Source organism: Eumetopias jubatus, unplaced genomic scaffold, assembly GCF_037043125.1.
Source record: "Eumetopias jubatus isolate StellerSeaLion01/CBP00866 unplaced genomic scaffold, mEumJub1_p1.0 scaffold_9, whole genome shotgun sequence".
Classification (NCBI taxonomy): Eukaryota; Metazoa; Chordata; class Mammalia; order Carnivora; family Otariidae; genus Eumetopias; species Eumetopias jubatus.
In genome coordinates, this window is record NW_028274815.1 from 19907908 (window position 1) to 19921018 (window position 13111).

At 36.9% G+C, this 13111-nt stretch overlaps 1 protein-coding gene across 6 annotated transcripts in view; it reads right to left on the reverse strand.

Moving 5' to 3' along the window:
• Positions 1 to 13111, reverse strand: part of ITSN2 (intersectin 2) — a 139894-nt gene that overhangs the window by 106746 nt on the left and 20037 nt on the right. For 3 of the 6 annotated variants that reach the window (XM_088026332.1, XM_088026331.1, XM_028099478.2), the window contains exons 2-3: positions 5417 to 5480; positions 3132 to 3233 (exon numbers count right to left, since the gene is read on the reverse strand). In XM_088026332.1, coding sequence (XP_087882458.1) covers positions 3132 to 3233; positions 5417 to 5447 — 133 coding nt within the window. In that variant the 5' untranslated portion in view covers positions 5448 to 5480. Of the gene's footprint in view, positions 1 to 3131; positions 3234 to 5416; positions 5481 to 13111 lie in introns of those variants that run through there. The other 3 variants (XM_088026335.1, XM_088026333.1, XM_028099479.2) reach the window with 1 other exon arrangement.

A 13111-nucleotide genomic window follows, 5' to 3' on the forward strand; every position in this document is an offset into this window, starting at 1 on the left:
CCTGGGTAGGGGCACCTGGGTGGCTCAGTCGATTAAGCGTCTGCCTTCAGCTCAGGTCATGATCCCAGGGTCCTGGGATCAAGCTCTGCATAGGCTCCCTGCTCAGTGGGGAGCCTGCTTCTCCCTCTCCTGCTCCCCCTCCTTGTGCTCTGCAAAAAAATAAATAAAATCTTAAAAAAAAAAAAAAACAACACCAAACCCAAAAACCTGGGTATTTACCCATGAGAAATGAAGACTTTGTCCAGATAACAATCTGTCCTCTGATAATTAAAGCAGCTTTAGACATCTGGTTTAGACACCAAAGCCTGAAAATAACCTAGATGTTTTTTATAGATGAATGGATAAGCAGCCTGTGGTACACATTTATACAATGGAATTCTACTCAGCAAAGAAAAAGAAAAATATATCCAATGACCTGGATGAACTGCAAAAGTTTTTTGTTAGGTGAAAGGAGCCAGACACAAATAGCTATATACTGTGTATTTCACTTATATGACATTCTGGAAAAAGCAAAACTGTAGGCACAGAAATCTAATCAGTGGTTGCCAGTGGCTAAGGGCGGGGTATAGGGGAATGAGGGAATCTTCTGGGTGATAGAAATATTCCATATCCTGATTTTTATGACTGTATACATTTGTTAAAACCCATCGAACTATATACTTAAGAAGGGTTATTAATTATACCTCAATAAATCCAACTTGAAAAGAAAACAAAATGAAAATATAGCATCTAATACACGCCAGCCACATGGAGGCTATTCAATAAATTAGTTTCCTTACTCAACCCAATCCCAGGGAAGAATATAACTGAGGAAAAGTCAGAGCATTAAAATCTTTCTCAGGCTCTTCCCCTTCTGGTAAAGGTACCCTTGCCAGAAAATACTGAGAGCTAGGCGTTTTAGTCAGAAACTGTAAAGACTATTTTAAGTCTGGAAAGTCTGGTTAGGAAGGCTTGAGCTGCTCTAACACACACCCAGGGAGTGTGTGTTACATTAGAGCTGCTCTAATACATCCCCAGGGAGTGGCAAACTGCTTCCTACAACTGCAGAGGGCTCTGTGGCATCAGAAGGACAGTGCTTTCTTATGTCCTACTGTCACCTCACTTTTCCTTGGCTATCTGTCTTCACAGTGGCCAACTCAACTATCTGATAAGGTTTCTTATTTAGTTCCAGCAACCTTGACACTTTCATATACATTCAGTCAAAAAACATTTTGGGGCACCACTGTGTGCAAAGACTAGGGGTACAGGATGAATAAAATCAATGCTTTAAAGGAACTCATACACTCCCTTAGCCAAGAGAATCAGATACATCATGATTAAATATTATGATTAATGTCACTTGCAGAATAAAAATGCCTAAAGCATTATGACAAGGAATAATTTTTTTTAAAGATTTTATTTTTTTATTTGAGAGAGAGAGAATGAGAGATAGAGAGCACGAGAGGGAAGAGGGTCAGAGGGAGAGGGAGACTCCCTGTTGAGCAGGGAGCCCAATGTGGGACTCGATCCCAGGACTCCAGGATCATGACCTGAGCCGAAGGCAGTCACTTAACCAACTGAGCCACCCAGGCGCCCGACAAGGAATAATTTTTAAGTAGTATTTGAATAATCTTTAAATCTGGACACTTCAAAACAAAATGACCACATTAAAACATAAGATGTTAATGCACTAAGAATTTTACACAAAGAAAAAGTTACACAGAAATAAGAAAACTAGGAAATATATGTACTTCAAAAACAATTTTAAAATAGTTGTTCTGGGGCACCTGGATGTCTCAGTTGGTTAGGCGTCTGAATCGATTTTGGCTCAGGTCATGATCTCAGGGTTGTGAGATCAAGCCCTGCATCGGGCTGGGTGCGGAGTCTGCTTGAGATTCTCTCTCCCTCTCCCTTGACCCCTCCCCCCACCCCCTCTCTCCCACCACCCCCAATAAATAAATAAATAAATAAATAAATAAATAAATAAATAAAGTCTAAAAAAAAGTAGTTGATCCAATTCTGGCTTTCTTAGAATATATACTAACAGAACCTTTCCAAGAGTCAACAGTTTATTATTTTGAACTTCCAGTAAAACACTTCCCAATTTTTCTCTGTATTTATTTGTAAGTCTTATAGAAAGTCAGGAAAATCTAAGTTTTGGGGTTGATGTTTAATTTGTCCTCGAAAAGCTAACCTTTTACAATGTCTGATCACTTTAGAAATGTATTAAAATTCTATCAACTTCCCCACTCATCACTAAATTGAGAATGTGGTATTTTCATAAAGATTTCTGTTGCTTATTCTCACCTCCTCATGTACTGGCTCTGTCACAAATGTTCTTATGGTCTATGTAGAAGGAAAAATAGACATTTACAGAACATCCACTATATGCTAAATCCCAAGCAGTAAATAGTGTTGTCCCTATTTTACATATATAGACATACATACATACACATATGTATACGCACATGTGTGTACACACACAAGTACCACAAGGTTAAGCCAACACAGCTGAGTGGTAGCACAGCAGTATTCTAACACACAGTTCTGAAGGTACATGATTCAAACATGTTCAATCCTGCTTGTGTGCTGTGAAATTACTATTTCTGGGTCAGGTTCAAAATAATAGTCAAATGATATATATCAACCCAGTACAAACTTAAATCTCTAAAATACAACTAGAATACTGGTCTAGATAGAACTAAAGCCTTAACTGGGACATGAATAATAAATGCTTGGGCTGTTATAAATGCAGTATAGTACCACCTCTGATTCTGCAGATCCAATGTTTAACAATTTCCTAATCACACAGATGAAAAGACTAATGAACTCTAAAATTCTGAAAAGGTAATAAAACTCTAAAATGGCATTTTTTCCTCCTAAAGCCATTAGCCGTTCTCTCCCTCCCCTTTCTCCTTCCCTCTTCCATATTTTGGATATAGCCAATGTCATGGGCTTCAGAACTTCTTACTCATTTAACCAGTCTTCAGTAACCCCCAGTTTTATGGCTGGAACAAGCTACAGTACATTACAATCAACAGGCAGCAACATGAATTTGAAGTAGCCTCTTGCTTATCACCTGATGACTCAAGTATCAGGCTCTCTGTGTTTACAATTTCATTACATTTTTGAAAAGCAGAAAGCAAACCTACCATGATCAAAGAAGACTCTGGCAAGGATGATTCTGCTGGTGCAGAAGACACCAGAATTAGAGCCACGAGTGGTAAAAATATGACGCACTGATCTTTTTTGCTCTGTTGAGGAGATGGGAAGTGAAGCATCAAAGAGACTAAGAAAAGAATATCTGCTCAATAGAACTTTCTAAGATGATGTAAATGTTCTGTACCTGCACTGTCCAATACAATGGCCACTGGCCACATGTGGCTTTGAGAGCTTGAAATGTGGCTATATAACTGAGGGAATGAATTTATTTATTATTAAAGTTAAATAAAAATCGTCACATGTAGCTAATGGCTACTATATAAGGCAGCACAGCTCTGCGAAAACCAAAGAAGTCTAAATCTGTGGTTAGTCTTGGGATGATGAAATAGACATGGCAAAATGTGAGAAATACATTCGAAGCGTTTAGACACACAGCTTGGTCTAGGGCACTTAAAGACAAGTTCCAACAGTACTGAGCATTGAAAAGATTTAACACCATCTATAATTGAGCATTTACTAGAAGAGCAAACACTGCTTTTGAAGGTTTTGTGTTATATGTGAATGCCTCTTCCAGTAAGATCTTAAACTCTGAATTGGACTTGAATTAGATATATACAAGATTATCTTCAATCTTCAGCTGTATTATAAACTAAGTAGGAGGGTACCACAGTCTACATCTGCTATCAATTCTCCTGAATTTTTTAAAAAAATTACTCCCTCTATTCCTTTTTTTACTACCTTAACTTCTATACATCACTCCTAAAGTAATTATCCAACATTTTGTCCAATATTATTCTTTCATATATAATGAAATGAGCTACAAAGTAGATACACAAATGTTAAGGGAGTGGAAGAAACAGAATGAAGAAAGACTAGGCCTATACTGCTTTCTTTTATGTTCATTTTGTTTGTAAACCTAACATTTTGGTTGAAGTTTGAAACTAAACTATGTGTTTAATGCAAACTCCTTTGTATGGTGTGCAGAAATCCTAAATTTGGGTAGAGCACATTACTACTACAATTACTACCCTGATCCTGAACTTACGTTTATCACTCATTATGAAGAAAAAACCCATTATTTAATTTTTAAAAGCTGCCTGTGGCATCAAATAATCTTCATAATCCTACACCATTTCCAGCAATGCTCACACTGATTTTTAAATAAGAGTTCTGAAAAGGCAAAAAGCAAAACAAAACTCTTATCTCAAGTCCATCCTTACATGACATAGAATTCTACCACACAGAATTTAGTTTTACCTTTTACACAAATAATTCATTTTTCTGAAACCTCCCTAAATCTCACAAGGTCAATCCTGAGTCTTAAAATTTTGGATATACAACATGTACTTTTGTATTAACAATGTACTTAACTTGGCCCTATGACTGAAAACATGTTTTTAAAAAAGATGCAATTGATCAAATACAAGATGGTAACATTAAAACAGAATTGCTGTTTGAAAGTGGTAGAATTATTCATGATGCTTCCTTTTTTTTCCCCTAATGTTCTTTAATATTACTGCTTTCAATTTAAATGTTAAAGAATTACTGACTAGACTCTCTATTCCTTTATATTTATAATTGGCTAATGAAATTTACTACAAATTTAAGTTCACATCTTAGATTTCCGTAGCAATTTAAAAATATAATGCATTTTCTCAATTAATTCTAAATGACATACACAGTACCTTAATACTTATTAAGTGTGGTTAATTTGTATTTGGGAAAAGAAATAAAGCTAGAATCAGAAAAAACACTTTAAAAACTTTTTGTTACTGAAGTTACCTAAACATTTTCTTTAAAAATGTTTCATATTAAACAATCGTGCATCTAGGCATACACAACCCTTTATAAAAGGAATAATTTTATATGTATATTACTAGATGAATCTTTATTGGCTGAATCAGTTTACAATCATCCTAAACTATTGAAAATACCTTTAATATTCTTCACTTACAGCACTCTGCTTTTTGTCCTCCCATTTTATGCATCAAACACAATACACCTTTAGGTTATTCTTAACTGCTGAAAGGCAAGCACACATTCCAGATGATACTGCAGAACATGCTTATATTGAGTCACAGGATTTGCTGCATAATATTCTAATAGAAGATATATGCAGTGGTTCTGAAGTAAACTATCAAAACATTTTCAATAAGAATACTTTAAGTTTTGCATTTATAAGCTTAAGGAAAAATATCAAAATGAATATTTTACAACCTCTACCAAAAAACACCCCATAACCTCTTTATCTTGCCACAAGCACAAAGCAGCTTACCATTCATAGCTGTGGGAAACTGAGCCATCATGGTCCTGAATTTTCCTTGCTAGCTCTCAGCCATCTGCAACATAAAAACATTGTGCCATTAATAATACAACAAGGGCAGATCACAGTTAGTGCACCAGCTTAGCAGTGGGAACGTCCCCTTGAGCTCACACTTCCAACAGAAAACAATGCAGAGCTTCTGCTGCTGCTGAGGAGGCAGGATTTACATTTAGGGAAGGGTAGGAGACTGTTGGGTAATGGTGCTGCCTTTAAAACAGAAACATTTATAAATAAGAAAAACAGTCCCATATTTCACAGCAAATACTGAATAATGAAACCCTTGGCATGAATCAGTTTTGTAGAAATTAACTTGGGAGAGAGGAAGGTTGTTATAACTAGGCAAGATGTTATTTCAGAGAAATCAACTGTATAAATTAAGTATATAATAACATGGAAATCCATAACATTCTTTTCTTTAAAAAAATCAGCAAATGAGAAAAATATCCAAAATAAATGTGGCACAGAATCCTACAGGTTTATAAAAATTGTCCAGAATTGTTATAATATATGTTTGTTTAAACATAACTAAATGTGCTGGGCAAATACCCAGTACTAGGAAGAGAAGCGACTTTGGAAATTAACAGCTGTGATTTAAATCCCAGCTCTGCTATCTTCCTAGCTGTGACAATGGGAGAGTTAAACTCTTCTTGAGTCTCAGATTCCTCATCTGTAAAAATACTTTGCAGGAGTATATTTTTTAAGTATTAGACATATTCCAGTACACTGACACATGGTGAGTGTTTGATAAATGGCTGCTATTTTGCAAACATCCAGGGAGGGAGAGTGCTATGTAATTCTGAACCCTGAATTCATTATTTTACTATGAATAAATTAAAAATTCATTCCACAAATCTTTTTTTTTAAAGATTTTATTTATTTATTTGAGAGAGAGAATGAAATAGAGAGAGCGAGAGCAAGAGGGGGGGGAGGGTCCGAGGGAGAAGCAGACTCACTGCTGAGCAGGGAGCCTGATGCGGGACTCGATCCCGGGACTCCAGGATCATGACCTGAGCGGAAGGCAGTTGCTTAACCAACTGAGCCACCCAGGTGCCCCTCATTCCACAGATCTTGAGGGTAAGACCAGTTAGGGAGAGAGAAGACCTAGGAAATTTATAATAATGTACTTAGTATTTAAAACCATGGATTACAACACTGCAGGGGAAAATCACTATATTAAAAAGATCATTCAGTAGCTCATCTATTTACCCCAATCACTTAAATAGTAACATCTTTAGAAGCCAAAGGAAATATGTTTGCACAAGCCATGTGAACAAAGAAGGCATAAAGAGTTACACATCACGGTGGAAGGTGTCCCCAGAGGAGCTGGCTAACCAGCTGCCAAGAAGTGTTACCAGGCACCGGATCTTAGTGAATTCAGTGTGCTCAAAGAGAAATATGACTGTATCAGTATAACCACCAAAAGTTAGTCACACCAACAAAAGACTGGTATATAAATCCAATTTATTGATTTACAAAGAGAAATTTAATAGCCAAGAAAACTAACAGTACCTTTTCTTCCTATAAAGCAAACTATAACATCTACTAAATTTCAACCAGATCACTGTGTAGTGAGGGAAGGGAGCTACCAGTGATTAGAATGCTTAATGACATCAGGCATTGACAGTCAGATACATTTATCTACACAACAAGAATAAGTCAAGGACTGCACAATAGGGATGGTTAAACCTCCAATAATGCTTTGAATGACACTGCTAATTTTACTCTTCTGACTCCCAGCTTTTTTGTATGCTACCACTATATACCATCTTCCCTGTTAAAGTATATGCCCTTTCTTTAGATGTTAATAAGCTTTAGTGTAGCTTCTGCACAGCAAAGAAAACCATCAACAAAACTAAAAAACAACCTATTGAATGGGAGAAGATATTTGTGAACGACATATCAGATAAAGGGTTAGTATCCAAAATATATAAAGAACATATAAAACTCAATGCCCCAAAAACAAATAATCCATTTAAAAAAGACAGACATTTCTCCAAGGGAAAAAAAAAAAGGAAGACACAGAGATGGTCAACAGACACATGAAAAGATGCTCAACATCATTAATCATCAGGGAAATGCAAATCAAAATCACAATGAGATATCAGCTTACGCCTGTCAGAACAGCTAAAATCAAAAACACAAGAAACAACAAGCATTGCTGAGGATGTGGAGAAAAAGGAACCCTTGTGCACTACTAGTAGGAATGCAAACTGGTGTAGACGCTGTGGAAAACAGTATGGAGGTTCCTCAAAAAATTAAAAGTAGAATTATCATATGATCCAGTAATTCCACTACTGCGTATTTACCCAAAGAATATGAAAACACTAATTTGAAAAGATAGACGCACCCCTATGTTTACTGCAGCATTATTTACAATAGCCAAATTATAGAAGTAGCCCAACTGTCCACTGATAGATAATAAATAAAATCTGGTATACATATAGATGGAATATTACTCAGCCATAAAAAAGAATGAAATCTGGGGCACCTAGGTGGCTCAGTCGGTTAAGCCTCTGCCTTTGGCTCAGGTCATGATCTCAGGGTTCTGGGATCAAGCCCCGCATTTGGCTCTCTGCTTAGCAGCAAGTCTGCTTCTCCCTCTCCTTCTTCCTCTGTAATCTCTCTCGTACTCTCCCTCTCAAATAATAATAAAAAAAGAATGAAATCTTGCCATTTGCAACAACATGGATGGATCTAGAGGGTATAATGCTAAGTGAAATAAGTCAGAGAAAGACAAATAACATAAAAAAAAGACAAACCAAAAAAATAGACTCAACTATAGAGAACAAACTGATGACTACCAGAGGAAGGTGGTCGGGGAATGGGTGAACCAGGTGAAGGGGATTAAGAGTATACTTATTATGGTGAATCACTGCATTGTACACCTGAAACTAATATAACACTGTGTTAACTATACTGGAATTAAAAAAAAAAGCTTTATTGCAATGGAGCTTTAATTCTGTTACCACACTTAGACTTTACCTATCACTATACTCTTCCTAGGTAGGAGGAAATTCCACCTATGTACAAGTTAGTTTTTTCTTCACTCCTTTCTCAAAAGGTAATATAAACTTCAGGTATTGGAGTTGTCTACTACACAGAAAAATAATATCTAAACATGGTGGGGTAGTCAAGAACTCACTTAACATGGGATTAAGAACACTGGATTTGAACCTGTAGCTCACAAGGAGTTTTAAAAGGTTTTAAGGGGAGGGATATAGATTTCACTTAAGACAATCAACGGTGTGGAAAAGACCAGAGCTGTACCAGGGAGATCAGTTAGGGAAGATATGAGAACAATAACTGGCACCTGATCTAAAATAGTGGCAGACGGAACAGAGCAGACGGGATGAAATGGAAAAATAAGGAAGGGTTTAAAACAGAAACTCTTTAGATATGAAGGATTATGAAGTAAAAGAAATCTAAGCGATGACTCCCAGAATTTGTTTGTGAGACTGGGTGAACTGTGGTGTCACCAGTTTTAAGAAAAAGTGAACACAGAGGAAGTCTCATAAAGTTATGACTGATACTTCCTCGATACAGAAATTCTACAAAAAAGTATAACACTTTTACTTCCCCAATTCTAAATTGTCATCAGTAATGTTAAACCAAAATAAGTCAACATGCCTGCAAAGAAACTTTACTTACAGATACATAGTAGCAAGTAGCAAGACCTATTTTATTAGGTCTCTGAGACTAAGATAGTTTCAAAATGTAGGAGAAAAATCCTCTAAAAGTATTACATGCAACACACTGTGTAACTGCATAAAAGCACATGAATTACCAAAGACAGGTTGAGGAGAAAGCATGCACTTACCAAAGATAAAGTATAAGATCCCACAGTCACAAAGCCTTAATCAGTTAGATGTAGGTCTAAAATTTAAAGATTATCTATCTAGGACTTCTGGTTAGTCATTACATATTCTATGAATACAACAGAATGCCACATAATAGATACTCAGTAATCATAGGTATAATTCTGAAATAAAACCAAAGAATGAATCAAATAAATATAATGGGAAGGGAGGGCAAACCCCTGCAGTAAAGCCAAAGGTACCAATATTACAGAACTTTCTTTACCTGGTACATGGGATTTAGCCCGCCATGCATGCAGGTACCATATTATTACATGGATGCATACATGTAACATCTGATTGACTGTGGTAACATCTCACTATGGTAGTGCAATTTGTTAGAACCAGTAAGCTTTTAAAGCACACTATTTCATATCTGTTATGTTTGTATCAATTCTCTCTGTCCTGTTGTCAAATAATTACCTCATGCTTAATAATTCTACTAATCCACTTGCAGAATAGTACTTGTACAAAGAAATAACAATTGAAATTTTGAAAAACCAGACATATTTTACACTTAAAAAATCAATTGTTTTACTTTATGTAATCATACTAGCTACCATTTAATACATGCTTACTATTAATGCAATACACTTCTATTAATCAGCTACTATGTGTCATGCTCAATCCTGAGAATCTAATATGTTCCAGGTTATGTACAAGGAACTTCAGAGGAGAAACAGAGGAGCTTGAAGAACACGCTTCCAGGTGCCAGATACTGCTAGACACCTTTGATTACACTAATAATGTTCACAATTATCCCTGCAAGGCAGAGGATACTGTACTCATTTCACAGATGAAGAAACAGAAAGGCGAAATTACTTGCCAATACTCGCTGAGTGATGAAGTCAGGATGCAATCTCAAATCTGTCTAATTTTAAAGGCCACGAAATTCCCATGGGCTTTGTATGCCGCTTCTTCTCTCAAATGGGGATAATAATTAATGATGAATAGGTCACAGCTTCCTGAAAGCAGCAGCTCTACTTAATGTTTCATTTGTAGGGGAGAAGGAAAACAAGCCAGAGATGTCTTCCAACATATAGGTCTATCACATACATAAATTAGGGGACAGCTAATTATTTCTTTCCTCTTGGTATAACCCTCTCAGAGGAAGAAAAGGGTAATCAGCATCTCCCCAGTTACAGGCCTGATGCCTGTTTCAGGTGTGTGTGATTGGAGTCAGCACCCAACAAACACCTGTCTCCATTCCTTTGAAGGGGTAACATGATGATGGGTAATCTTGGCAGTTTGCAGTTATCATACAATTAAAACACTGTGTTAATTACCTATGGCTTCAGAATATTCATGTGGAAGAAAGAATATTCATGTGGAGCTTTCCTTGCACATTATAAATTAATGGAGAACTGGCACTGTTACCTTTTGAGACACCAAAAAAACACATGCGGTAGATAGCAGACCTAAGGCAAAGAAGAATTCTGCAAATCAATATAAAGCAAAGGCCACTTTAGAACATGGCAACTATGTTCATACTAAGACAGAGAAAAGTAGAAATGCTTCACCAAAAGCAGGAAATCCTTCTTTAAGATCTAGAGGGGGGAATATTATAGCCATTATAAGTTAAAAATAGCTCAATTAAGGTTGGATTTTTTGTCTGTCTAGGAGAACAGAATTTTAGAAGGAAACAATCACAGTACTTACTTAGTTCAAAGCCCTCAATTTTCAAGATGGGAAGACTGGGAGACTTGTATGAGCTCACACAGCTAGTCAGTAGCAAAACTGGTCCTAGAAACCACATCTCATGTCCAGTGCTCTGGACATAAGACTTTCCCAACTTGCCTGACCATATCACCTGGGACACTTACTAATCTAGAGATTCCCAGGCACATCACTGGGAGAATTAGGGCATGAACCTCCTAAAATGGTCTTATTGCCTTGAGACCTTCCACAGAGCTCCTAGTTTTCTTCCAAAACACCTACTAATGCCCTTCGCCTTCTTAAATTACTTCACAATTACGAGTTCAAGCCCAAACTTGTTAGTATGAAACATGGTATAAATATGATTCAGAACCTCACCTCAATCTACTTTACCACATTCATCTCTAGACATGTTCCCTTGATTCAGATGTCCTAAGTACATCAGCTTTTTTTTTAAACAGTGATGCTTTTTTCACTCCCATATTTCTTTGTGAAGAGCTGTTCCCTCTGTCACATTCACCACACTTTCTTCTCGTTCTTCAACTCCCAACTCAAAGGACACCCCCTATCTGAGAGACTTGTGTCCTCCCAGTTAGTCACGGTCTCCTATGTTGTCCACAACACTTGTTCATCCCACGGTAACTTCATTTATCATACTGTATTTCAACTGCACGTTTCACTTGCTCTAGGCAGAGTTTTTTTATTTTTTTTATTTTTTTTTTTAGGCCTAGTGCGTAAACCAGACTCCCGGAGAAAATGTTCAATAAAGATTTGCTCAACAAATGAATCAGGTAAATGAGTAGTATGGGTAAGACAAACAAACAAAAATGAAGCAAGGGAAGCATGGAGCGAGGCACCGTGGAACCGAATATACAGAAAAGAAACTCCAAATGACTCCCTTGAAACCCTGCAGGCACCAAAAATCTGGATTTTAGACCAAATTATCCTTTGCAACGTGGCCCTTCCATAACTATTTTTAAGTATTTTAAGTATACTTTTAGAGATAAAGTTTTATGGCCTGTTGAATTCTGAAGTTTTTACACTGGGATAGAAAGACTTAGGTTTTTCAATTATACTTATGTTCATTAAACATTGTCTAGCTTAAATAAATTTGACCGAAGGTCTGACATTCAAAAACAAGATAATGTTCCTGAAGGCATATCTTATAAAACTTTCTCACTCTATCTATCTTTCTTCACTCTGATTCACTCCTCAGAGTGAAAGACATTGTAGAGGTGTGTGGACAGGCACTGACACAGAGAAAGGAAAAGTACCTGAATCTAAAGGAAGGACTGTGTAAAGGAAAGTACACAGCCAGTATCACAGTAGAGCCTTTCCTGTTCAAAGATGGGGTAATTTGAGAGCCAAGGGATTTCAAAGAACTCACTTAATTTTTTTAAAAATATTTTATTTATTTATTTGACAGAGAGAGAGAGAGAGAGAGAGAGAGCAAGAGAGAGAGAGAGATCACCAGTAGGCAGATAGTCAGGCAGAGGGAGAGGGAGAAGCAGGCTCCCTGCCCGACCCTGGGATCATGACCGGAGCCGAAGGCAGACGCGTAACTGACTGAGCCACCCAGGCGCCCCAGAACTCATTTAATTTTAATTGTTAAAAGAGACCTTAGGAAACCCAATAGTTTTAAATTCTGCTCCTTGCAGTTCTAGAAATTTCAAAGAACTACAACAGATGTGGATTAGGGAAGAGGGATGGAGGGTTGGAAGGGGATACCAACTTCAATGAAAGTAGCTCTGTTTTTGTGTTTTACATACTGAGGCTTCTCTATAATATTTTATCTGATGATTTTTATTAAAGAATTAAACAGCATACTGAATTCCATCCCTTTTATTTTAGAAACAAAGAGAAGCCAAAGAGATTAACTTGCCAAGATCACACAATTTAAGGAACAAAGTATGTCATGCTATTGATTTTGAATTTCACTGTGCAAGTCACGGAGAGCCAGTATTTATTCGAGATAGACACCTAGATTTGGTAGTCACCAGGGATTGGAAGAGTTGTCATCATATCAGTGAGTGACTTTATCCAGGGAAAGCATATGTAAGAAACAAGAGAAGAACCTGATCTTTTAAGGGCAGAGGAAGCGAATTCTGACAAACAATATAGGAACTGAACCTGACTT